This window comes from Primulina eburnea, unplaced genomic scaffold, assembly GCF_022965805.1.
Source record: "Primulina eburnea isolate SZY01 unplaced genomic scaffold, ASM2296580v1 ctg439, whole genome shotgun sequence".
Lineage (NCBI taxonomy): Eukaryota > Viridiplantae > Streptophyta > Magnoliopsida > Lamiales > Gesneriaceae > Primulina > Primulina eburnea.
This window is the reverse complement of record NW_027331253.1, coordinates 36,591-64,288: the sequence shown is the minus strand read 5'-3', so window position 1 is coordinate 64,288 and position 27,698 is coordinate 36,591. Positions and strand designations below refer to the sequence as shown.

General features: G+C 37.6%; 1 protein-coding gene and 2 pseudogenes across 1 annotated transcript; 1 reads left to right on the top strand and 2 right to left on the bottom strand.

Annotated features, from left to right (window-relative positions):
• The first annotated feature begins 1,120 nt into the window (after positions 1–1,120).
• Positions 1,121–5,661, top strand: LOC140821142 (mRNA export factor GLE1-like). The gene is made up of 13 exons (XM_073181556.1): positions 1,121–1,233; positions 1,523–1,637; positions 1,813–1,988; positions 2,474–2,645; positions 3,133–3,349; positions 3,434–3,546; positions 3,802–3,872; positions 4,004–4,085; positions 4,253–4,336; positions 4,563–4,646; positions 4,879–5,010; positions 5,111–5,233; positions 5,313–5,661. The coding sequence occupies exons 1-13, from the start codon at positions 1,121–1,123 to the stop codon at positions 5,541–5,543; spliced, it is 1,713 nt and encodes a 570-aa protein (XP_073037657.1). The 3' UTR covers positions 5,544–5,661.
• A 2,064-nt stretch (positions 5,662–7,725) lies between these two features.
• Positions 7,726–9,388, bottom strand: LOC140821139 (uncharacterized; annotated as a pseudogene).
• A 12,722-nt stretch (positions 9,389–22,110) lies between these two features.
• LOC140821141 (uncharacterized) lies at positions 22,111–24,617 on the bottom strand (annotated as a pseudogene).
• Positions 24,618–27,698: the final 3,081 nt, after the last annotated feature.

The following is a 27,698-nucleotide window of genomic DNA, read 5'->3' as shown; positions in this document are numbered from 1 at the left end:
CACTTGCCGACAGTCATATTTCGAAGTCTTCTTCTTCTCTTTCGAAATAAAATTTTCAGAAACTTTCTTGATGAAAATTTTCTTTTCTCAAAAAATTTTCAAAATTCATAAAACTGTATATAATTTTCAAGATCTTATCCGAGAATTCCGAAGTGCAATGTGATGAAATTTTCCGAAGAAATTTTCAGGTACGTAAATCCATAGCACTGCACCCTCTACTGTGGGCCATCACCTTGTGGCAAGTAAAGAACGTTTTCATTTTCTTTTATATACTTCCTGGGTGGTAAGGTTTTATATTTTGTTTTAGGTTTTTTAATTTAAAATATATATCTTTTCATTGCATATTTTTATTATTTCTTTTATTGGATTTATTTTTAGATTTTTTTTCTTCTAATTAGATAATTAATTATTTTATGATTAAAATTAATAATGGCAGTTTTCCAAATCTATTTAAGAAAATCTTGTTTTGCCACATCGAAAAGCCGCATCTCTACCTCTTTCTTCCTTAATTAATTTCTGCACTCTGAGTTAGCCCTAATTACATCTTCTTCGCTGCGCTCAAAGATCGCCTCGGTGTTTCGTATTTGCCATATTTTAATCAATAATCACGTCATTATTTGAACCTTCCCATCGACGTTTTCCTCTTATCTTGAAAAAATGTAAGTTTTCTTTCCTTTAACTAATATCCAGTAGATTTTGTTGCTTTTTTGTAATCTAGTGACTTTTTTTTTATAATCTAAATCTGCATATGTGTGTGTCTTTATTGGAAAGAAGATGAGAAGAGATAGATGCTAGCTATATAGGGCTTTTTTTTGTTCTGACCAAAGTCTGATGAATGGAGTTGTCAACATTCAGGGGAGTCATTAAGTTGGAACTTCATTGTCCCCAAAATGTAAATGGAATAGCTGCCGATCCACAGCCTGATTGGAGTTTTGATGACTTACGATCAGAGCTTGATACAATTGAAAAGAAGCTCATCCCGAGTTTAGATTTTTCTGCACCTTTTGACAAGAAACGACCTAGGTAATTTTTTATTTTGCTCCATTATTTTATGTGTACTGGTCTTAACTTTACTTTACTTTGTTCATTCAGAAATCGTTGCAACACAAGGGGATTTGCGATGCATGTGTCAGATCATGAATTGGGTTGTTCTGATAGTGACGTTGAAGAGGAGGTTGTTAACTCATCCATGGTTTCAGGCAGAAAATTTTCTTTTGAAGAACTCGATATGAGGTTTGTGCTTGACTACATGAAGGGAAGTGAAATAGTATAGTAGACTAAATGTCCGAAAGAGATATTCAACAATAAACATTAGCATTTTGGTTACTCCAGTGTATGAAATACAAATTTTCTGGTAAAACCCCCAAGGACAATTTTTTTTTAAATAATGATTTTGTATAGGCTTGTTGTATTAAATATTCATTATTTTCTCAGCCTGATTAACAAGTTGACTTTTTCCTTGGTTGTTAGTGTGCACCAAGTTGTTGATCACTTCTTTTTTTTTTTAATTTTTTTATTGCAGTGACGGTTATGATTATGAGTTACCTGTTTATGCTCAATGCCAATTGATGGATAAAGTGGGGTTAGCAGAAGGTGCAATCCGTGAGCTAAGTTATGAATTTCAGCTTTATGTTTCGGTGAGTAGACGTACTTGATTTGTGTTAGATGATTTGGGAAAAGGATAATAATGAGGTTAATGATACCAAACTGTCTTTTCCCATCTTTCTAAATAGTTTGATGGATTAGTGTGTGCTTGCTCTAATTTTTTCGTTCATTCTATTAACATCGTGGGACTAATTGTTGTTGTTGTTGACCTTTCTTACCATTTTCTTGACTCGAGAGGAAGTGAGAAATAAAATATTAACCTTAGAGACAAATTTGGTAAAGGAAAATGAGAAGTTTGCTTCTCAAATTGCTGAAATTCATAAGCATAGAAGGACACAACAAGAGAGGGAGCGAAAATTTGATTTGCAATATCACCGTACAATGTATGACCTTTTACACTATGTACCTCGGATCTTAATTTTCGTTATGCTTCCTATTTTTAAATATAGAAGTGGGCTTGAGACTTTCTAGCACGGCATATTCTATGTATGCTATGAAGATATTCCTTTTTTTAACTTCATTTGTAGTGTAGTTTTTCTCCCTTAGTAAATGGCAACCTTTTGTAACTGATTACCTGACAAAACTCATTGAATTTGTTACTGTTTTGAGACTATAAAGGTTCCAGGACACTTAAGACAACTGGAGGGTCCTTGAGGTGTATGGATATGATTGGCATATGAATTCAATTTATTCAAAAATTGTTTAACCTATCTGATCTCCATCTCAATTATGATGACCTTGATATGAATTTTCACGGTTATTGTGAAGTGTTTAGCTAGGTTTTTAAGGTTGTATTCCAATCATTTCTACTCCGATAATTTGAATTGGACGAGAATACTGCTCTTACGAATTTATTGAATTATGGCAGTGCAGAAGCACTTGATAATCACCTTACAGCTGTACAAAGAGATCATGAGCACATATCACAACTAGAAGAGAAAAGAATAAGAGATGATGCAGCCCGTGAAGAGGCTAAAAGGAAAGAGAAGACTCTCATAGAAGAAAAATTATGTAAAGAAAAGATCAAAGCCGAAGAAGAGGTTCTTTCCGCACCTATATCATTTAAATATTTCTGTATATTTTTCCTTCTCAGCTTCTGCAGCAGCTAATTCGTTGCCCTTGGGAAATTTGTTTTTCCCCCATGGGAATGAGGCAGATGTAACAGTTATTCACATATGTGTAGTTTTTCTGTCCAAAGCTTCTTGTGTATAACGATAAAAATGAGAACGGACTTTTAGTCAATGAAAAATCTTCAGATATCACAGCTTGGTATTGTCTTCCATGTCTTATTATCATGTTGTGTATAAATCTAATCTGAAAGTTTCCAACTATTGAGAAGTTGCTCAGAAAAGAATTGCTACTAAATTGCACACCAAATGATGGATGGACGCATTTCATATATTAGATTTACCAAGAAAATTAGTTGTAGCAAGGCTTATGTGAATATGCATCCATCATCCACTATTTGTTTCGTAACTTAAATAACTTTTTTTTTCCTGGTACATTTGAATGATTGAATCAATGTAGGCTAGGCTACATGCTGAGAGAGCTGAAATAGATAAAGCGGCTGCGGAAGCTGAGAAGCAATATGTAGAAGGAAAAAGACATGCTGAGAATCAAGTTGCTGAATTAGCTGCTACCAAAAATGCTGTTGAAACTTTAAGAAATGGTGTTCCCAGGATAGAAACTCTTGGGCAGGTCGTGCCTACCAGATTTGACGATAAGAAACATGTTTCATTATCAGGTATGTGGGACGTTATGTTGATAAACAAGAATTTTGACTTTTTCGCCATTCTAATCTGAAGTTTCAACTGAGTCTATTTGGCAGGAAGAAGTATGACAAGAGCTTCAAAAAATGCTTTAGAATTGGAGAAAAAAAGACTACGTATTTATGAAAAGTTAACTATAGAAAACGGGGCTCTTAAAGAAAGTTCTGATCAGGTAAATCACTAAGGATGATTCGAATTTCAAATTACTAGATTTTACTGTACTATGCATTTAAATATCTTTACAGGTTTATAGAATCGTTTGTGCAAAATAAGCAAGACACATAAGGTGGTCGCAACTTTGAATAGATCACCGAATGCTAGAGTAATGTGTTTGATGGTTCTTCTGATTCATTATCTCTCTACGATGTCCATGAGCACAATGTCGATGATATGTCATTTATGAACCACAATTGTCTGTCCTATCCAGGGTAATCGAAGAACTGGACAGAATTTCAATAGGCTGATTAAAACCATCTATGCTACTGTAGAAAATGTCAGGTCAGTCGGATCTTATCATTCTTTCATTTTAACAAACCAGTAAGTCTTTTACTTTGCTGTTCATTAGTTTTTATTTTCCTCTGATAAAAAAAATCTTATGTTATGTGCAAATTGCATTTTTTTTTCAACAGAACAAAAGCAGATGAATTGTTCAATTTAATCAGTAGTCCAGAATATCCCCATTCCATCAGTATCATGTCCTTTGCAGAAAAGGTATTGTTGTTGAGTATCACTTGAAGGAGTTACCGGTTTTCATTTCTTTGTTTGATTGCAGAACCAATTTGATATTTAATAGATTATAAGCGGAGGAAACTTTCATCATCGTGTTCAGAGAATGTCTAATAAATATGTGCTTACTTAGGGAGTCATGATTTTTACAGGTGGTCTTCAACTGTGAAAATTCTCAAAAGAGCGACGGATTCATTTTTGCCTGTAGTCATGTCATTGTTCTTGTCACCTCCAAGGTAAACTCTGCTGTGAAGAATTCCATACTACTTGTTATAAATTTATTCTAAGTTGTTATCATGAAATCAATTGTTTGCTAAGAAGTCCTTTTATGTTCTCTTCTTTTGTGTAAGATAAGTCTTCTCCGTGTCTGGATTTGTATGCTTGTGTCCATTGAAGCAGCAATTTAGCATGTTGATCCTGGATAATGTGTCATTTGATAATATTTTATTTTATTGAATACAGATTCCATTGGCTTTGGACATTCTCTTGGCAGAGTTGAATAGAGTTTGCATGTACACTGTGCCCAAATATGTAGAATACTCTCCAGTAATAAATCTAACTCAATATTTTAAGAACTTGTCTTTTGTTTGTTCTCGATTTTTCCTTGTTATGGTTTGCTGATGCAAAAGTATGGGCAGTTTCATGTACTTTTTAAGTTCTCTGCAAGAGTCACATGGCTTGATTGGACTCTTAAGTTCAGAAACATTCTTGTTCTCTTTTGGCTTTTCGACAGAGCTGCTGCTGTAAATTGATACCATATTTATGTTATCTTTTATAGGTATTGTTTCAAACCAGAGAAGCTTATTTCAAAGCTATTGGCTACAAGGAAATATATGGTAAGATCGAAAACACTGATAGTTATGTAGAGAGATTGAGTTCGATAATGAGACTCTATGGAGCTTTAGTACAGGTTTGGGTGCTCTGTGACTACTTGAGCTTTTAACCATAATTACCCAATGCATTTTAATGGTACGAGACAAGATTGGGTTCTGATATTCTTGTTTTGGCAGACTGAAATTGGTGGCTTTCAGAATCTCCATGGACTTAAAGAAGGTTGGGCATGGCTTGCACGGTTTCTAAATTCTCTCCCGGCTAATCTTTATACAGCAGTTGCACTACAACATTTTCTTGAAGTAAGCTGGCATTTGCCTTTTCACATATATTTTTCAATATTTTATGCATAATGATATGTAGTCATTTAAGAACGTCTAGATGTCAGGATACGCTCTTTACCGAAGATACAGAAATCAGTTTGAGAAGTTGCTGAGGATCATTGCTCGTGACTTCCTCAAAGCACTAAAAGAGGGTAATTCAGATTCAGTAAATGCAAAGCTGATCAAGGTGAAAACATCCATCATTAATTACGTAGAGTCAAGCCGGTTCAAGAAGGAACCAGAAGGATTGCAGCTGAGAGGCCACTTGGATTCGAATGATTTTTTTTGATGTTCAGCCATTATTTCGAAATCTATTGATGTGCAGTTAATCTGATCGATCATGTGTATCAATTAGTGTTACTCGGCAACTAGAACACAAAGGTTGAATGTTGGGAAATGTTACTCATCCATCAATCATGGTTCCCAATTAGTATTGCTGGACTAATAGAATCCGAAGGCTTTCAGAAATGTTGCCTGATTTGGCTTCATCCGCTTGAATAGTGAAGATCCTCCCAAAGTTTTTAGAAATTGAAGAAACAAGTACACTTAAGAGTGTTGAAAAATCGACAACAAACAACTACTCGGATAGCTGTCCATATGTCCGACAAGTGTTAACCATTGCCCTTGGCAGCTTCCTAGGATTATGGTCATAACCAAAATTTTACTTGTATTTTTTTGATCATCTATAATAGAAAAAAGAAAGAACGAAACAGCATTACGTGTTATTCATAGAAGTGGCATACTAATTGACCATAGATCAATTCTACTTTTGATTTGGGAGTGTTGATCACACCTCTAATTCTGAACATATTGTTCATACCAAGTGACAACAATATATTTTGATCGTAATCTTGTGGTCAAATAGTGTAACATGGTTTAAGCAATCACCTCCGGAATTGGTGTCACAACTATGCTCTAAAGATTATTTTTTAAACATTTAAATTAACTAAAAAGTTTTAATAGGAAATCATTTGATCTGTTTATGTAAATTGATGTTGTTTACCTATTCATAAATAAGAGTAGATAGCATTGTGGAAAATCGTGTCATAATTGAAAAGGACAAGTTGATTGATAAAATAATTTTTTGACGATCGAAGAAGTGAGCTATACGATTACCCAAGGAAAAGTTGAAACGAGATTTTATATGTTTTTTTTCCAAAAAAAAAAAATGTTATTAGAGATTTTACTTAGTCACCCATGGCTACTAATAATCCACTCCCGTTCATTATTTTAATAACAATATGTTATCAAAAATATTAATTTCAATAAATTTTCTCTTCCACGGGTTTCTCTGATTTCGTAACGCTGGACACTATATACGCATAGGGAAAAAAATATTGGAAGAAGGTTTCAATAAGAATGGAAAAGGTAATTTCTTAAATACAATACTCTAATAAAATATAATAATTTTAATTTTACAATATGTATGTGCGTGTGATTATTCTCACATATGTATGTTTCCCAAAATAATAGTGATTGATCACAAAAATGACATGTAAATAAATATTAGATTTAAAACTTAAAGGTTAGGTAGATGTACCACACAACCAATTACAGAATCAACGTATAAAAAATAATTTACAGAACTAAATTACGTGCAAGAAAAATAAGGAATTTGTTTTCCGAAAAAATGATATGATCAAGATGGACTAACGCAACCTCTACGCTTGATTGCGATGATACGTGGATGATGATCCATGGAGGTTCCTTTCAGGAAAATGGAAACTTTCACGCTCAAATTTCAACGTCTTCATAAGGAGGCAAGCAAACGGCCAGATATCTGTAATACAGCAATTCTACTCGAGGAAAATATAAGCACCAGAGCATCTACACGCACGAAAGATATCACATCAAATACCAGTCTTTTAAGTAGCAAAAAGTAAATAATATCCCTTCCTGTTCTCTGTGTGCGTGCGCAGGGAAGTGAGTGGATCTCAATTTTTTTAAAAGCAACCATATTGTTTGTTACTTGGAGAAGAGAACCGAGAAGAGCCTGAGACACTTTGCCTCCAGGGAAGGGGGCCAAAAGTCCTCCACATGCTTGATGGCAATACAACCTAGAGCCTTGTGTGAACAAATGGCAGCCACCTCTTTGCACCCAAAAATTTCCCATTGCACCAGGGTAAGACTTAAGCTTCATTCCTGCATCCATCATTAGTAAAAGAAGTATTAATCTAGAAATCGTAAAAATTTTCACCCAATGCTCCGTGATAGAGAGCAAAATTTGGAAAACTTCTTAAAAATATCTATACAAGTAAATTGATATTTTCTTCTGGCCCTTTAGCCTGATTTGGATCTGACCAAAAGAGTTGGAACCAAGCTGTCCCGTCACTCCACTCAAGAAAGCAATTTTTCTCTCACAAACTCAACAGTTTAGCTTATCTACAGCATCTTTCATCTCAGTTCGGTGAATCTGCATGAGAGAATCCGACTGTAAACTCAAACGTTGTACCTGCTTCACAGTCATCACATGCCAAGGAAAGCTTATTTTCCTTTACGAGACCCCCAATAATCAATTTGAAAGTCACATCATCTGGATAAACACCTATAGTTTGCATCTCTTCATATAGATTCAAGGCTTCACTAACTTTAAAATATTTACAATATCCATTGATGAGAGCATTATAGGACACAACATCAGGGTAAACTCCCTGTTCTAGCATATCATGGAAAGTACTGTGAGCCATTCCTATTCTACCTGTCTTACATAGATGGTCAATAATAATGGTATATAATGCACGACTTGGAATTAGACCCATCTTTGTCATCTGCTCAACAAGGTCCCTGGCTGCACTTGAGTTGCCTTCTCTCAGAAAGGCATCTATGAGAATACTAAATGTATCCACATCTGGAAAGATTCCCTTCCTCCCCATCTCCCACAAGAGTTTATAAGCTCTGCTGGTACGACCAACTTTGCAAAGTGCATGTATCACTGTGTTGTAAGATACAACATCTACAACTCCTTTGCCCTCCATCTTATTTACTACTATCAACATGTATGCCTTATCTATCATGCTGGCTTTGCAGAGACCTTTTAGGAGCGCATTGTAGCTGTAACTGTCAGGTTTCATCCCGCCCTTCTCCATCTTCTCCATTAATTTTTCTGCCGCATCTAACATTAAGTGACCACAACAATAATTTAACAACACATTATGAGTGATTAATAGCAAGCGCCTTGTCAATCCTACCAACCTGACAAAACCCGTGTATAAGCACATTATAGATTACCGTCTCAAACCTAAGTTTTCCCCTCATATTCCCCACTGTGAGTTCATAAGCCAAATCAACCTGTCCACTCTCACTTAATCCCAGCACAAGTGCCCTGCATGCCTTGTTATCCGGTTCCAGCCCTTTCTTGATCATCATTTTCCACATTTCTCCGGCCTCCTCGTATCGTTTGACTCTACACAATCCACTAATTATAATAGTATAGCTTACTTTATCAGGTTCTCGCCCCTTCTCTCCCATTATTCTCAACACCTTCAAAGCATCATCCACTATATTCTCACTACACAAAAGATTCAAATAAATGTTATAAGCCCAAATATCAGCAACGATACCAATGGTATCCATATCATGAAAAAGCCTGTAAATAAGCTCAAAGTTCTTAACTTAACACAACCCGGAAATAAATCTTGAATAAGTAAAGGAATTCAAAGAGAACCCTTTCGGATTCATGGAGTTATAATAATATTCAGCCAATTCGAAACGCTTGTTTTTCACCAAAACTCCGAGAAATCGATTGTAATCTATCGGAAAAATTCTGCAATCCGAGGAGGACATTTCGTCGAACACCTGAACTGCCTGATCAATTAGTCCGGATCTGACAAAGATAGAAATGCAAGAACGGTATATATGGCGCTGTGCGCCAAGAGTTCTATACATTATCAACGTGGGTTTCTCAGAAACTTAGGCATTTGAGCTCCGCTGGAGAAACGGGAGTTGAAAAATATCCTTACTACTTGGTGCTCAATTTCAATACAATAAAAGAACACTTATGCGCAGGTGCTACTTCCGCCGGGATCGGCATTTGAGTTTTTGCTCCACCTCTTTGCGGCGGAGAACGAAAGAGAAGGCGGGGAGTCGGGGGCCCAAAATCCAAGTCCGAGCTCTGGATTTGAAAAATAAAGAGAATGGGCCGGGCCTTGCAAGAAGCGGCCATCTCACTTTCTGTTTGGCGGCTCTTCTCCATCTTCGACCCTTAGACAAGAAAACACTCTTTTTCCTTTTCTTCTTCTTCTTTAAAAATTATTATTATTAATTTTTATTTTTATTTTTGTTCGTAACCATCATACCACCATGGGATGCTGTGTTAGAGATTTTTCTCAAAATCGTGTTTCTACGTGTATATAAACATGATATATAATATACAGAAGCTTAAATCGAGTATTACCTCCGACCATTGAAAATTTTGATTTCTCTGCTTTTCTTCTCGGTTGAAGCCTTCTAAGCACTCCACCCTCTCAATAGATGATGTATATTTCTTTATGAGGTGTGTATGCTTAGGGACCTCAATCATCTCTATTTATATGCATCTCATACCATCAACGAGAAAAATAGGGAGTCTGAATATTAGAAGAAGAAACGTGTACGTATCTCAATTTCTGAAGTTGAGCACGTTTGTCAAAAGTTTTCGTCAAAAGTTGTAGGCAATGGCCGTCGCCATTTCCTACACGTCTGTTCTTCTTCCTTTCTAATATGTGTCATATTTTTCTTACATTCTCCCACTTGACACATATATCTCATTTACCATAGGAGAGAACAAAATACATGAGTTATTTTTAGCCATAAAAACAGCAGCTGAATTGTCACAATATATTCTTAATGGCCTAGATATAGAATCCATAATTCTAAGCCCTGAAACGAAACTCTTCAACCATACACCATGTGAGGTTGCCTCAAAACAAGCTACGAACTCTGCTTCCATAGTGGAAGTAGCAATCAATGTCTGCTTTGCACTTCTCCAAGATACAGCTCCACCAGCTAGCATGAAAATATATCCTGAAGTGGATTTCTTGAATCAATGCAGCTAGCGTAGTCTGAATCAGAGTAGCCAATTACTTCCAAATTCTAAGTTCGTCTGAACATAAGCATATAATCTTTGGTCCCTTGAAGGTACCTCATTACTTTCTTTGCAGCTTTCCAATGGTCTAAACCTGGATTACTCTGATATCTTCCCAACATCCCAACAACAAATGCAATGTCAGGTCTAGTGCAAACCTGAGCATACATCAAGCTTCCGACAGCAGAAGCATAAGGAATGTTTTTCATTTGTTCCCGCTCTAGATCATTCTTTGGGCATTGGCTCAAATTGAATTTATCGCATTTCACAATGGGAGCTATACTTGGTGAACAATCTTTCATCCGATATCTCTCTAAAACTTTGTTGATATAGGTTTCTTGAGACAGACCTAGAATACCTTTAATTCGATCTCTATGTATCTTAATGCCAATGACATAAGATGCATCGCCCATATCCTTCATATCAAAGTTTTTAGAGAGGAATTGTTTCACCTCATATAACAAACCCTTATCATTGGTTGCAAGTAATATATCATCCACATATAGAATAAGGAAACAAATCTTGCTCCCACTGGTATATACATTGATCCATGGGGTTCTCAACGAATCCGAATGAAGAGATAACATCATGAAATTTTAAATACCATTTACGGGAAGCTTGTTTCAATCCATATATAGATTTCTAATGCTTACAAACCAATTTCTCACCATTACTAGAGAAGAATCCTTCAGGTTGTTTCATATAAACCTCTTCCTCTAGTTCTCCATTGAGAAAAGCTGTTTTCACATCCATTTGTTGTAAATCTAAGTCAAAATGTGCAACTAATGCTAGAATGATACGAAGAGAATCTTTCTTAGATACAGGAGAAAAAGTCTCCTTGTAGTCGATTCTTTCCTGCTGAGTGAATCTTTTAGCAACGAGTCTTGCTTTATACCTTTCAATGTTGCCTACTGAGTCTTTCTTTGTTTTGAAGACCCATTTACATCCAATGGCTCTTACACCATCAGGCAACTGAACAAGATCCCAGACTCCATTAACTGCCATAGAATTCATCTCTTCTTTCATAGCATTAAACCATAGTTTTGACTCATTACAACTTATGGCTTGTGAAAACGTTTCAGGATCATTTTCGGCTCCGATGTTAAAGTCCGATTCTTGTAAATACACAACATAATCACTAGATATTGCTGATCTTCTTATTCTAGTAGATCTCCTTAGGTTGTTTGGTTGATCAACAATTTCTTGTTGTTCTTCATTAACAACTTGATCCACTGGATTTTCATCAGCAATTTGTGGAACTTCAGTAACTGGTTGTCTAACACCCATTTGGTCTTGAGGGGTGTGAATAACAACCAATCTATCATTTGAATAAGAGGGTTGTGAATTAATGTGATCATTCTCAAGAATTATGTCATTTGAATGATCACTCCCACTAATCAAATCATTCTCAAGAAATTTTGTATTTCTTGATTCTGCAATTCTAGTGTTGTGAGATGGACAATAGAATCTGTAACCTTTGGATTTTTCGGCATACCCAATGAAATATCCACTTATAGTTCTTGGGTCCAGTTTATTTTCATGTGGGTTATAAACTCTTATTTCAGAAGGACAACCCCAAACGCGTATATGTTGCAAACTCGGTTTCCAACCTTTAAATAACTCAAATGGCGTCTTTGGGACAACCTTAGTTGGAACTCGGTTTAATATATACACAGCTGTCTTAAGAGCTTCAGTCCACAAGGATTTAGGAAGTTTTGAGCTACTTAACATGCTCCTCACCATGTCCAATAATGTTCGGTTTCTCCTCTCAGCTACACCATTTTGGTCCGAAAAACCAGGCATAGTATATTGGGCAACAATCTAATGTTCTTGGAGAAACTTCGTAAACAGACCAGGTGCTTGTCCATTCTTAGTGTATCTACCATAATATTCTCCACCTCTATCAGTTCTCACGATCTTAATATGTTTTCCACATTGCTTCTCCACTTCAGCCTTAAAAACCTTAAAGGCTTCTAGTGCTTCGTTTTTATTATGAAGCATGTAGATATACACGTATCGTGAATAATCATCAATGAAGGAGATGAAGTATTTCGGACTTTACATGTCCATATCTGGATAACAAATATCTGAATGTATGATTTCTAATATTTCTGTACTTGTATGGTCCAAAATTAAGACGACGTAATCCAACTGCATGCCAATCAAAGAAATATGAAAAAAAAATGAGTAATTTATTTTAATTGCTATTAAATTATGTGACATACATGCTTATTACGATTTTATTGTCATTCTGCATGAAATTGTTTTTTTTTTAAAAAAAAGGGCGTTCAAGGGACGATCGAGGAACGGAGACCAAGGGCTGAAAATTGTGAAAATGTTTTATTAAATAATTAATTTTAATTATTTAATATAAGGGTGATGATTTTCTCTTATTTTTTTTAAAACAAGGAATTTTGAGATGAATTTACACGCCGGGATTTATTTTTATCGATGTTGGATTTTAACTAAAATTCAATCTTTTAAGCAGTCCGGCTATTTAATTCACTAATTGTTTTTATGAAAACATTTTTTTTAAGCCTAACTTGCACTAGTGGGCTTAATTAGGAGTTAAGGTCTTAGGCCTATTAAATAAAATGGATTAGCATATAAAAACAATTAAACCCTAAGCTAGACTCTCAAAAAAAACTAACGCCACCCTTTTTGTGCAAAACAAAAACTCTCCCTCGGCGCAGCAGCAGGTCTCGGCCGAGGGGAACTGATTTTTCCTCCAAAGTTTTAAGGGAAGCAAGCCTCGGTTCTCTCCGTTCTTCGTCGTCATCGGTATTTCGTGCGTTTACGACGCAAAAACACGCCTAAATCTTCTTTTTCTCATCCATTACATCATATTAATGATTTAATTAATGTATGCATGAAGATCTTGAAGTTTTATTTTCAGAAATTCGTTTTTCTCATGTATATGCTATGAACTAATGCTTTTTATGTACCAAGCCACGTCTTGATTGTGTTTAGGGACTGCCATGATGCTATATGATGTTTAGGTAAAGGTTTCAAGGAAAACAAAGCCACACACACCCACCCACCCACCATCTACAGAAACCAAAAGGAAATAAGGAAACAAAAAACGTAGGCTGCTGTCATGAACTTGAACGATCGGGTGTCACGTTTCAGGGTAGGGCTTGGTCTTGGCTGAGACCAGGACACGGCCAAGGGTTGTCAGGAGTCAGGGTGAGATTCCTAGCCATGCTAGGTGTAGTGACCCGTTCCAGAATCACCTACTAATCAAGAACTAAGCATGCAATTTAACTTAATTAATAACAATCATAGATAAACGCGGAAAAGGCCAATGAACGAAAGTTATACAACTCAATCGAAATCCAGAATACTTAAACTAAACTGAAAATATCTGATACAACCATATCGAAATAGAACAGTAATGAAGAACTAACTCAACCGTCTACTCCACGTCCTCCTCGACCTCCTCCTGAGCCATCCAACCTGATGCCTGCCCCGTGAGAATGGGGTGTCCAAGATAAACAAAACCGAGGACGTGAGCGATAAGAACGCCCAGTACAAAAGTATGAGTATACAAGCCTATATGAAATGCACATGCTATGATATGATACCAGGGTAGTCAAGAAACAGGAGTCACAAAAGATCTCAAAATGCTCAGTCTAGAGGCGCCAAGTGGATAGTGCCGCGCGGTACTCCTCTGGGTCACTGCATCCACTACAAGATCAGACGTGGACCTAAAATGTCCCGGATCACCGAAGCCCTCCGGACCCGTCGGCCACTGTGTACTCTCGGTGTCCATGCGTCCACAAGACAGGGCTGAGCGGCCCCACAAGATATAGCTTATCTCGAAAGAGATACAGCTCAACAGCAAAGGTTATCTCGAAGGAGATACGGCTCAACATGAAATGCAACATGCATCATAAAGCGTGACATAATAGCATGCATCATATGACATATATCAATGCAGCAAATAATCATGCAACACATATATGAATGTATACTCAACCAGGATATCTCGGATAGTACTTTCGTACCTCACACCAGCAGATCCTAGCGATCAGCCCTATCAACAAAGCCTGCGTCCGTAGACAGCCCACTGATGCCACTAGCTCCCAACTAGAGCACAGCTCCGCTACAACACCAGTAGCTCTCTGCTAGTGCCTGAACCTCGGGAAAAGCCTAGAAACCCGACAGAAACGACTGAAACACTCTGGAATGCTCGGAAATGACGAGTCACAAATGAAGTCTCGCGCCTAAGCGAGGGCTCGGGAAGAGTTCTAGTGCAGCTAGGACTCCACCCGAGAACCCTGCACAGATTTGTGCAGGGTTCCCGCCACTCTCAGGCAATGGAGGCTCGTTTCGTGGGGGCACGGGCTGGGATAGGAAGGTTCACTAGGGTCCTAAGTAAGCGTCCATGGATTGGGTTTGGTTGGTAGAGCGTCGGCTGGACTCACACAATCGTAAACGTGATAACCATGCAGCACATGATTCTCGGCCAGCTTATGCACGTCAAGGAAGGGTTTCGTTTTTGAGTTTTGGGGTGTCGTCTTGACAACCTTAGAGTCCAGTAGGCTAATTTAACATGTTGGGCAAGTTTTGGTTCGACATGGCTCGGGAGTAACTCGGGAAAATTAAGAGATGGCTCGGGGTCGAAGTTTAGGTGTCAAAATGAGTTTTAAAATGAAGAAATTTTGGAAAACGGCTCACGAGGGTCGGGCCGTGATCCATAAGGGCTAAAATAATATAAAAAAACTAAATTTTGAATTTAGGAATTTTATATTAAAGTTTGGTATTTTTCGGGATTAAAACACCGTTAAAATAATCAAGAAAAGATAATTGAAAAAGTCTAAGTTTTAAGCCAAATAAAATTAAGAAAAAATTCATATAAGCTTAAATAATTATCTGGGACATGTTAGAGTCATGAAATCAAGAAAAAATTCAGAAACAAAAAGTGTCGAGTCCAGGGGTAAAACGATCTTTTTACACCTAAAAATTTGTAATGGTCATGAAAGTGCCCTAAATACTGTTTTTATGATATTATGATCATTTTTACATGTTTATGAAATGTTCAGGATTTATTTATGATTTATTTTAAATTTTCATGAAATTTTATGATTTAAGTTGACATTTAAAATACATGGTGCATGCTTGGTTTCAAAAGAAAATATGTTTATGCATGATTTTATAAAGTGATGAAAACCTTGATGAAAGTGAAGTAATTGTGACTGTGAGGATTTGAGGATATGAGGTTATGATTGAGGATAAGCCAAGGCTCAGTTGACGATCATGTGTCGCTGATGTCCCCGTCGCCCAGTACTGTGGTTTCATGTAGATGGTACCATCGACTCTTGAGGATTGAGGAAAGTCACAATTAACGATCTGAATTCAATAAAGGAAAAGATAATGTTTATGATCATGAAAAGATGATGTCATGTTATGATTGAGGAAAAAGGTAAAGGTGAGGTTCATGTTATGCATATCACGAAAATGTTATTTTACGTAAAAGTATTTTCACTGTGCATGTGGTTTTATTATGTATTATTTGTTACAAAGATTTGGTGTGTTGAGTCTTTAGACTCACTAGGTGTGATGGATGCAGGTGGTATTGAAAGAGGTCTTGATGGGTGATACTACTGGACTGACGGTGTACACAACCCGAGGACCAGTGCTACATTTTCGCATTATGCTTTATGATTTAAGTTAAAGATTTTTATGATTTTTATTTATGCTTTTGAGAGATTTTTGAGAGGTTTAGTATGGGCTATACTTGTCAAACTTATTGCTTTTTAGGCTTGGAAAAACAGTAGACGATTTTACTTTACGACAATTTCACTCGAATTTTTAAGTACTAGTTGATTGAGGTTTATTTTAATAATTACAAAATATTTTATAAAAATATTTTCATGTATTATTTGAGTTGGCCGAATTTTTTTTTAAAAAAATTCTAGTACATTTTAAACAAAAGAACATGAAACGTTCAGTTGGTATCAGAGCAAAGGTCCTGTAAAGGGTTGTGCCACCATCAGCGCCGGGAAGGTCAGTCGTCAAGCCTCAAAGTTGTAAGTTTTACATGCTTTATGTGATTTCATGATATTCCGAGAGCTGGATCCACCCTCTTGAGGTACACTTCCGTTATCTGAATATGGGAGATGCTGACCGTGTGAGGTGTACCACTTACCTGCTTAGGGATGATGCTTCACTATGATGGGAAGGGGTCGAGCATGATGTTAACCTTGCTACTATCACTTGGCCACAATTCAAAGAAATTTTCTATGAGAAGTATTTTACTGCGGATGTTAGAGGCCGACTAAAGAGGGAGTTTATGAGCCTCCGACTGGGAGACTTGTCTGTTGCCGACTTTGTGAAGAAATTTGATAGGGGTTGTCACTTTGCACCCCTTATTGCGAGAGATCCTGCAGAAAAGCTTAGGCACTTTATGGATGGTCTACGTCCTTCTCTACGCAACAATGTTATGATGATGACTCTTATCACATGTAACCTAGTTATTTAAACATTTTTATATTGTCTATTCTTGCATGAAATGTTAAATTGGTTACTAGGATTGATTTGGGAAAAATAAGATTTAACTTAGTGGAACTTAGGTCGCATGATCTTCTTAGTGGGGTTTAAGTTATGATTTTAAGAACCCTAGAAAATGTTATGAATTTGATGACTTATTTTATGATAAGGATGTTATGTTTCCAAATAAAAAGTTTTAGGGCCAAATTAAAGAATATCATAACCGATTAATCTTTGGGTTGTTCGAATTTGTGGCAAGGGATTTTGATGCAACTTCCGCAATCATGGGGGTAAAGTGCAAAATTCGAAAACTTAGGGACTAGGATTCAATTTTCGCTAATTAAGGGACCGAAGCGTAATAAATCATAACATTAAGGGCTCAATTGCTAATACCGAAACCATGAGCACTAAGGGGTAATTTCCGAAAAATTTTTTTGGGACTAAATTGTTATTATCCGAAAATTTAAGGGCCATAGTGCAATTATCCAAAATTGGGGGACTAGAATGCATAAAATTCAAAAATGTAAGGGCTAAAGTACAATTTTCACGAAATGCTTAAGTTCAACGCGAAATTTTCTTGAATTTGGGGAAACTAATGATAGTAAAATCCTTAAGTTTCAACTCGAAAATATTGAAAAGACATCTTTCACCGCAGGGAGGATTATCATTCTAGGTGTAGCTACCTATGCATTGCTAGATTCAGGAGCTACACATTCCTTCATATCTGAAACCTTCGTCAAGCGACTGAATATTACTCCTCAAGATATGGGTTTGGGTTTCAAGGTTTCGATTCCATCCGGTGATCAGATGCTCACGTCTAAAATTGTCAAGGATCTAGAGCTTCGTTTATTCAAAATATAGTTCGGGCTGATCTTATTGTACTCCCTATGCCCGAATTCGATATTATACTTGAGATGGATTGGCTATCAGTGAATGGAGCTTCGATTGATTTCAGTCAGCGATCAGTGTCTATTCGACCGCCTAATGGTAAACCTTTTGTTTTTGAGGCGGCGAGGAACAAGCAAATGCCGCACGTTATCTCTTGTTTATGTGCGAGGAAGCTTATTAAGCGAGGATGCTCAGCTTATCTAGCATGCGTCACTACTGCTCAGGAGTCTATCAGTCAGAAGTTATAGGATGTTGCCATTGTGAGAGATTTTCCTAGCGTCTTTCCTGAGGACGTTTCTGGCGTTCCGCCCGATCGAGAGGTGGAATTCTCTATTGATCTAGTGCCGAGCACGGTTCCTATATCAAAAGCACCCTATCGTCTAGCACCTGCAGAAATGAAAGAATTGAAAGATCAGATACAGGACTTGTTAGACAAGGGTTTCATTCGCCCTAGTTACTCTCCATGGGGCGCACCGGTATTATTTGTGAAAAAGAAGGATGGTAGTATGCGTCTTTGCATCGATTATCGAGAGCTCATCAGGTCACGATAAAAAATAAGTATCCACTGCCAAGAATCGAGGATTTATTTGACCAGTTGCAAGGAGCATCGATTTTCTCTAAGATTGATCTGCGTTCGGGATACCATCAGTTGAAAGTGAAAGAAGCAGATGTCCATAAGACAGCATTCAGAACTAGATATGGGCACTATGACTTTATGGTCATGCCATTCGGGTTGACCAATGCGCCAGCGATCTTCATGGATCTCATGAATCGCGTATTTCAATCGTATCTGGATCAGTTTATTATTGTCCTTCATCGACGACATATTGATCTATTCCAAGAGCAGAGAGGAGCATAGCCGCCATCTGAGAACCGCACTGCAAGTACTGTTAGACAGGAAGCTTTTGCAAAATTCAGCAAGTGCGAGTTTTGGCTTGATAGAGTTGCATTTTTAGGCCACATCATTTCCAGCAGTGGGGTGGAAGTTGATCCGAGTAAGGTAGAGGCAGTGAAAGAGTGGCCAGTGCCGAAGAGTGTCACCGAGATTCGCAGTTTCTTGGGACTAGCTGGCTATTACCGCAAGTTTATTCAGGGGTTCTCATCTATAGCGGTACTATGACCGCCTGACAAAGAAAAAATGCAAAAGTTTATTTGGGACCCGAGTGTCAAGACAGTTTTGACAAGTTGAAGCAAGCCTTGATATCAGCACCAGTGTATCTATGCCATCGGGGCAAGGGGAGTACGTTCTTTAAACCGACGCTCTAAACTTGGTTTGGGCGCAGTTCTGATGCAAAACGACCGAGTTATCGCCTATGCGTCGTCGGCAGTTGAAAATCCATGAAAAGAACTACCCTACTCACGATCTTGAGCTTGCAAGCGGGGGTAGTCTTTGCATTGAAAATTTGGAGACACTACCTTTATGGGGAGAAGTGCAAGATATTCACCCCGATCATAAAAGTTTGAAGTACTTTCTTCACCCAAAAGGAGTTGAATATGAGACAACGCAGATGGCTTGAGTTAGTGAAGGATTATGATTGTGACATTAGCTACCATCCGGGACAGCTAAACGTTGTGGCAGACGCATTGAGTAGAAAAGCAGCAGTTATCACTCACCTATCCCTTCAGAGACCGTTGCAGTCCGAGATGCAGCGGTTTGAGCTTGCAAGTATATGCTAGGGGCGAGGCCCCTAATCTTGCCACACTATCAGTCCAGTCGACATGGAGAGATAAAATCCTAGACGGACAGTCTACTGATGAGCAGTTGCAAAAGTGGAGAGCTAGAGATGAAGCCAAGGGCCGGAATTTATATTCAGTGGTGGATGGTTTAGTCCGTTATCGAGACCGTCTATGGGTTCCTAGTGCCGATTCTTTGAGAGATCTTATTATGAGGGAAGCCCATGACACACCATATTCCATTCATCCGGGCAGTACAAAAATGTATAGAGATTTGCAGTTGTTGTATTGGTGGCCAGGCATGAAGGGAGACATTTTGAGATTCGTATCCGAATGTTTGACTTGTCAGCAAGTCAAGGCAGAACATCTGAGACCAGCGGGGAAATTAAAGCCACTCCCTATTCTCGAGTGGAAATGGGAGAATATCACTAGGACTTCATGGTGGGATTGCCGAAGACTGTGAAAGGATTGAATGTCCATTTGGGTGATAGTGATCGTCTTACGAAATCAGCTCATTTCTACCTATTAAGACGACATTCACCATGGTTCAGTATGCAGAATTGTATATTCGGGAGATAGTTCGTCTGCATGGGATTCCAGTTTCTATTGTTTCTGACAGAGACCCGCGATTTACTTCATCCTTTTGGAAGAGCTTGCATGCAGCGATGTGCACCAAGTTATTGTTCAGTACAGCATTCCACCCTCAAACCGATGGTTGATAGGACTCGTTTTACGTGTTTTAGTGTTTGTTTCGAGTCGCATTCATACATCATATTAGTTTGTTTTAGTTTATTCTTGCATTTTGTTTGCATTATTTAGCATATGACTGATCTCGTGTGTTTTGCTGGTATTTTGTAGGAATGAAACAAAATATGGCAGAAAATGGGCACAACAACGAAGAAGCCTCGCTAGGGCGGTCAAAACTGACCGCCCCAGCGAGCATTCTAGTCTTACCGAGGATTTCGAACAGAAGACCTCTCGCTAGGGCGGTCAAAACTGACCGCCCCAGCGAGACTGCTAGCCTGGACAGGAGAGTTTAACAGAAGATCTCTCGCTCGGGCAGTCAAAAGTGGCCGCCCCAGCGAGACTAGAGAGAAGGCTAAAGATTTTTACCCGAGAGTCACTCGCCCCAGCGGTCAAAACCTACCGCCCTAGCGAGTCACGCGATCCAGCAAGATTCTGCGAGATTTGTTTCTATTTTCATGGACTCTATCCAAGACCACTAACCTAATACACGAGATTGGGCGCCTCTTTGGGGATTATTCATCATATTTTCATCACTTTTCTGGGCGAGAAGGCTAGGAGCAAGGAAGACTTTCGAAGAACTCGAGAATTCCAAGCGTCGCAGCCGTCTTCCATTGTCATATTTAGTATTTTATTATTCAGTATTTTATTCTCTTGCATAGATTGTTGATTTCTAGTATGAATTTGGTTGGCTAAACTCTAGATTTGTTGGGATTTGAGGGATCCTACCCGTACTCGTTGTTTAACATTATTTCTTGACGTTTTTACAAGTGATTTGTTTATGCTATTGTTATTTCTTGTTTCAAGCGAAGCCTAGCTATCTTCCTTTGATTATTGCATATTGTTAACGGTATCGACAGACTAATTAACAATAGGATCGCATAGTATAAACCAAAACAGTACAACTTAAGAGTGTTGAAAATCGACAACAAACAACTACTCGGATAGCTGTCCATATGTCCGACAAGTGTTAACCATTGCCCTTGGCCTTCCTAGGATTATGGGTCATAACCAAAATTTTACTTGTATTTTTTTGATCATCTATAAGAAAAAAGAAAGAACGAAACAGTATTACGTGTTATTATGAAGTGGCACTAATTGACCATAGATCAATTCTACTTTTGATTTGGGAGTGTTGATCACACCTCTAATCTCTGAACTATTGTTCTAACCAAGTGACAACAATATATTTTGATCGTAATCTTGTGGTCAAATAGTGTAACATGGTTTAAGCAATCACCTCCGGAATTGGTGTCACAACTATGCTCTAAAAGATTATTTTTAAACATTTAAATTAACTAAAATTTTTAATAGGAAATCCATTTGATCTGTTTTGTAAATTGATGTTGTTTACCTATTCATAAATAAGAGTAGATAGCATGTGGAAATCGTGTCATAATTGAAAAAGCAAGTTGATTGATAAATAATTTTTGACGATCGAAGAAGTGACTATACGATTACCCAGAAGTTGAAACGAGATTTTATATGTTTTTTTTTCCAAAAAAAAAAATGTTATTAGAGTTTTACTTAGTCACCCATGGCTTACTATAATCCACTCCCGTTCATTATTTTAATACAATATGTTTATCAAAATATTAATTTCAATATTTTCTCTTCCACGGGTTTCTCTGATTTCGTAACGCTGGACAACTATATACGCTAAGGGAAAAAAAATATTGGAAGAAGGTTTCAATAAGAATGGAAAAGGTAATTCTTAAATACAATACTCTAATAAATATAAATAATTTTAATTTTACAATATGTATGTGCGTGTGATTATTCTCACATATGTATGTTTCCCAAAAATTAGTGATTGATCACAAAATGACATGTAAATAATATAAGATTTAAACTTAAAGGTTAGGTAGTGTATACCACACAACCAATTACAGAATCAAACGTATAAAAAATAATTTACAGAACTAAATTACGTGCAAGACAAATAAGAATTTGTTTTTCCGAAAAAATTATATGATCAAGATGACTAACGCAACCTCTACGCTTGATTGCGATGATACGTGGATGATGATCCATGGAGGTTCCTTACAGGAAAATGGAAACTTTCACGCTCAAATTCAACGTCTTCATAAGGAGGCAAGCAAACGGCCAGATATCTGTAATACACAGCATTCACTCGAGGAAAATATAAGCACCAGAGCATCTACACGACGAAAGATATCACATCAAATACCAGTCTTTTAAGTAGCAAAAGAGTAAATACTCCCTTCCTGTTCTCTGTGTGCGTGCGCAGGGAAGTGAGTGGATCTCAATTTTTTAAAGCAACCATATTGTTTGTTACTTGGAGAAGAGAACCGAAAGAGCCTGAGACACTTTGCCTCCAGGGAAGGGGGCCAAAAGTCTCCACATGCTTGATGGCAATACAACCTAAGAGCCTTGGTGAACAAATGGCACCACCTCTTTGCACCCAAAAATTCCCATTGCACCAGGTAAGACTTAAGCTTCATTCCTGCATCCATCATTAGTCAAAGAAGTTTAATCTAGAAATCGTAAAAATTTTCACCCAATGCTCCGTGATAGAGAGCAAAATTTGGAAAACTTTCTTAAAAATATCTATACAAGTAAATTGATATTTTCTTCTGGCCCTTTAGCCTGATTTGGATCTGACCAAAAGATGTTGGAACCAAGCTGTCCCTCACTCCCCTCAAGAAAGCAATTTTTCTCTCACAAACTCAACAGTTTTAGCTTATCTACAGCATCTTTCATCGCAGTTCGGTAATCTGCATGAGAGAACCGACTGTAAACTCAAACGTTGTACCTGCTTCACAGTCATCACATGCCAAGGAAAGCTTATTTTCCTTTACGAGACCCCCAATAATCAATTTGAAAGTCCATCATCTGGATAAACACCTATAGTTTGCATCTCTTCATATAGATTCAAGGCTTCACTAACTTTAAAATATTTACAATATCCATTGATGAGAGCATATAGGACACAACATCAGGGTAAAACTCCTGTTCTAGCATCATTGAAAGTACTGTGAGCCATTCCTATTCTACCTGTCTTACATGATGGTTCAATAATAATGGTATATATGCACACGACTTGGAATTAGACCCATCTTTGTCATCTGCTCACAGGTCCCTGGCTGCACTTGAGTTGCCTTCTCTCAGAAGGCATCTATGAGAATACTAAGTATCACATCTGGAAAGTTCCCTTCCTCCCCATCTCCCACAAGAGTTTATAAGCTCTGCTGGTTACGACCAACTTTGCAAGTGCATGTATCACTGTGTTGTAAGATACAACATCTACAACTCCTTTGCCTCCATCTTATTTACTACTATCAACATGTATGCCTTATCTATCAGCTGGCTTTGCAGAGACCTTTTAGGAGCGCATTGTAGCTGTAACTGTAGGTTTCATCCCGCCCTCTCCATCTTCTCCATTAATTTTTCTCTGCCGCATCTAACTGAAGTGACCACAACAATAATTTAACAACACTATGAGTGATTAATAGGCAACATGCAGCACGCGCCTTGTCATCCTACCAACCTGACAAAACCCTGTATAAGCACATTTAGATTACCGTCTCAACCTGTTTTTCCCCTCATATTCCCCACTGTGAGTTCATAAGCCAACACAACCTGTCCCCTCACTTAATCCCAGCACAAGTGCCCTGCATGCCTTGTTATCCCGGTTCCAAGCCCTTTTCTTGATCATCATTTTCCACATTTCTTTCTCCCGCCTCCTCGTATCGTTTGACTCTACACAATCCACTAATTATAATAGTAGCTTCTTATCAGGTTCTGCCCCTTCTCTCTCCTCCCATTATTCTCAACACCTTCAAAGCATCATCCACTATATTCTCACTACACAAAAGATTCAAATAAATGTTATAAGCCCAAATATCAGCACGATACCAATGGGTATCCATATCATGAAAAAGCTGTGTAAATAACTCAAGTTCTTAACTTAACACAACCCGGAAATAAATCTTGAATAAGTAAGGAATTCAAAGAGAACCCTTTCGGATTCATGGAGTTATAATAATATTCAGCCAATTCGAAACGCTTGTTTTTCACCAAAACTCCGAGAAATCATTGTAATCTATCGGAAAAATTCTGCAATCCGAGGAGGACATTTCGTCGAACCACCTGAACTGCCTGATCAATTAGTCCGGATCTGCAAAGATAGAAATGCAAACGGTATATATGGCGCTGTGCGCCAAGAGTTCATACATTATCAACGTGGGTTTCTCAGAAACTTAGGCATTTGAGCTCCCGCTGGAGAAACGGGAGTTGAAAAATATCCTTACTACTTGGTGCTCAATTTCAATACATAAAAGAACCACTTATCGCAGGTGCTACTTCCGCCGGGATCGGCATTTGAGTTTTTGCTCCACCTCTTGCGGCGGAGAACGAAAAGAAAGGCGGGGCGTCGGGGGCCCAAAATCCAGTCCAAGCTCTGGATTTGAAAATAAAGAGAATGCGGGCCTTGCATTGCAAGACGGCCATCTCACTTTCTGTTTGGCGGCTCTTCTCCATCTTCGACCCTTAGACAAGAAAACACTCTTTTTTTTCTTTTCTTCTTAAAATTTTATTATAATTTTATTTTTATTTTGTTCGTAACCATCTAACCACATGGGATGCTGTGTTAGAGATTTTTCTCAAAATCGTGTTTCTACGTGTATATAACATGATATATAATATACAGAAGCTTAAATCGAGTATTACCTCCGACCATTGAAATTTGATTCTCTGCTTTTCTTCTCGGTTGAAGCTCTAAGCACTCCACCCTCTCAATAGATGATGTTTTTCTTATGAGGGTGTGTATGCTTAGGGACCCTCATCATCTCTATTTATATGCATCTCATACCATCAACGAGAAAAATAGGGAGTCTGAATATTAGAAGAAGAACGTGTACGTATCTCAATTTCTGAAGTTGAGCACTTTTGTCAAAAGTTTTCGTCAAAAGTTAGGCTGGCCGTCGCCATTTCCTACCGTCTGTTCTTCTTCCTTTCTAATATGTGTCATATTTCTTACATTCTCCCACTTGACACATATATCCATTTACCATAGGAGAGAACAAAATACATGAGTTATTTTTAGCCTAAAAACAGCAGCTGATTGTCTCAATATTCTTAATGGCCTAGATATAGAATCCATAATTCTAACGCCCCTGAAACGAAACCTCCATCCCATACACCATGTGAGGTTGCCTCAAAACAATGCTACACTCTGCTTCCCATAGTGAAGTAGCAATCAATGTCTGCTTTGCACTCTCCAAGATACAGCTCCACCACTAGCATGAAAATATATCCTGAAGTGTTTTGAATCAATGCAGCTAGCGTAGTCTGAATCAGAGTAGCCAATTACTTCCAAGTCTAAGTTCGTCTGAACATAAGCATATAATCTTTGGCCCTTGAAGGTACCCATTACTTTTCTTTGCAGCTTTCCAATGGTCTAAACCTGGATTACTCTGATATCTCCCAACATCCCCCACAAGCAATGTCAGGCAGTGCAAACCTAGCAACAGCAAGCTTCCGACAAGCAGAAGCAAAGGAATTTTCAGTCCCGCTGCTAGATCATTCTTTGGCATTGGCCAAATTGAATTTATCGCATTTCACATGGGAGATCTACTTGGTGAACAATCTTTCATCCGAAGATCTCCAAAACTTTGTTGAGATGGTTTCTTGAGACAGACCTAGAATACCTTTATTCGATCTCGATGTACTTAATGCAATGACATAAGTGCATCGCCCATATCCTTCATATCAATTTTAGAGAGGAATTGTTTCACCTCTATAAAAACCCTTATCATTGTTGCAAGTAATATATCATCCACATATAGAATAAGGAAACAAATCTTGCTCCCACTGGTATATACATTGATCCATGGGGTTCTCAACGAATCGAATAAGAGATACACTCGGAAATTTTAAAACCATTTACGGGAAGCTTGTTTCTCAATCCTATATATAGATTTCTAATGCTTACAAACCATTTCTCACCATCTAAGAGAAGAAGCCTTCAGTTGTTTCATATAAACCTCTTCCTCTAGTTCTCCATTGAGAAAAGCTTTTTTCATCACATCCCTTTGTTGTTAAATCTAAGTCAAAATGTGCAACTAATGCTAGAATGATACGAAGAGAATCTTCTTAGATACAGGAGAAAAAGTCTCCTTGTAGTCGATTTCTTTCCTGCTGAGTGAATCTTTTAGCAAGGTCTTGCTTTATACCTTTCAATGTTCCTACTGAGTCTTTCTTTGTTTGAAGACCCATTTACATCCAATGGCTCTTACACCATCAGGCAACTGAACAAGATCCCAGACTCCATTAACTGCCATAGAATTCATCTCTTCTCTTTCATATCATTAAACCATAGTTTTGACTCATTACAACTTATGGCTTGTGAAAACGTTTCAGGATCATTTTCGGCTCCGATGTTAAGTCCGATTTCTTGTAAATACACAACATAATCACTAGATATTGCTGATCTTCTTATTCTAGTAGATCTCCTTAGGTTGTTTGGTTGATCAACAATTTCTGGTTGTTCTTCATTAACAACTTGATCCACTGGATTTTCATCAGCCATTTGTGGAACTTCAGTAACTGGTTGTCTAACACCCATTTGGTCTTGAGGGGTGTGAATAACAACCATCTTCATTTGAATAAGAGGGTTGTGAATTAATGTGATCATTCTCAAGAATTATGTCATTTGAATGATCACTCCCACTAATCAAATCATTCTCAAGAAATTTGTATTTCTTGTTCTGCAATTCTAGTGTTGTGAGATGGACATAGAATCTGTACACTTGGATTTTTCGGCATACCCAATGAAATATCCACTTATCGTTCTTGGTCCAGTTTATTTTCATGTGGGTTATAAAACTCTTATTTCAGAAGGACAACCCCAACGCGTATATGTTGCAACTCGGTTTCCAACCTTTAAATAACTCAAATGGCGTCTTTGGGACAACCTTAGTTGGAACTCGGTTTAATATATACACAGCTGTCTTAAGAGCTTCAGTCCACAAGGATTTAGGAAGTTTTGAGTACTTAACATGCTCCTCACCATTCCAATATGTTCGGTTTCCTCTCTCAGCTACAACCATTTTGGTCCGAAAAACCAGCATAGTATATTGGGCACAATTAATGTTTGGAGAAACTTCGTAAACAGACCAGGTGCTTGTCCATTCTTATTGTATCTACCATAATATTCTCCACCTCTAATCAGTTCTCACGATCTTAATATGTTTCCACATGCTTCTTCTCCACTTCAGCCTTAAAAACCTAAAGGCTTCTAGTGCTTCGTTTTTATTATGAAGCATGTAGATATCAACGTAATCGTGAATAATCATCAATGAAGGAGATGAAGTATTTCGGACTTTACATGTCCATATCTGGATAACAAATATCTGAATGTTGATTTCTAATATTTCTGTACTTGTATGGTCCAAAATAGACGACGTAATCCAACTGCATGCCAATCAAAGAAATATGAAAAAAAAATGAGTAATTTATTTTATTGCTATTAAATTATGTGACATACATGCTTATTACGATTTTATTGTCATTCTGCAGGAAATTGTTTTTTTTTTTAAAAAAAGGGCGTTCAAGGGACGA

Bases quoted from the DNA above. Each gene is read 5' to 3' on its own strand.
- LOC140821142 (XM_073181556.1), top strand. From the start codon at position 1,121: ATGCATGTGTCAGATCATGAATTGGGTTGTTCTGATAGTGACGTTGAA. The intron at 4,647-4,878 runs GTAATAAATCTA...TATCTTTTATAG, and splicing joins AATATGTAGAATACTCTCCA to GTATTGTTTCAAACCAGAGA. The intron at 5,011-5,110 runs GTTTGGGTGCTC...TTGTTTTGGCAG, and splicing joins TCTATGGAGCTTTAGTACAG to ACTGAAATTGGTGGCTTTCA.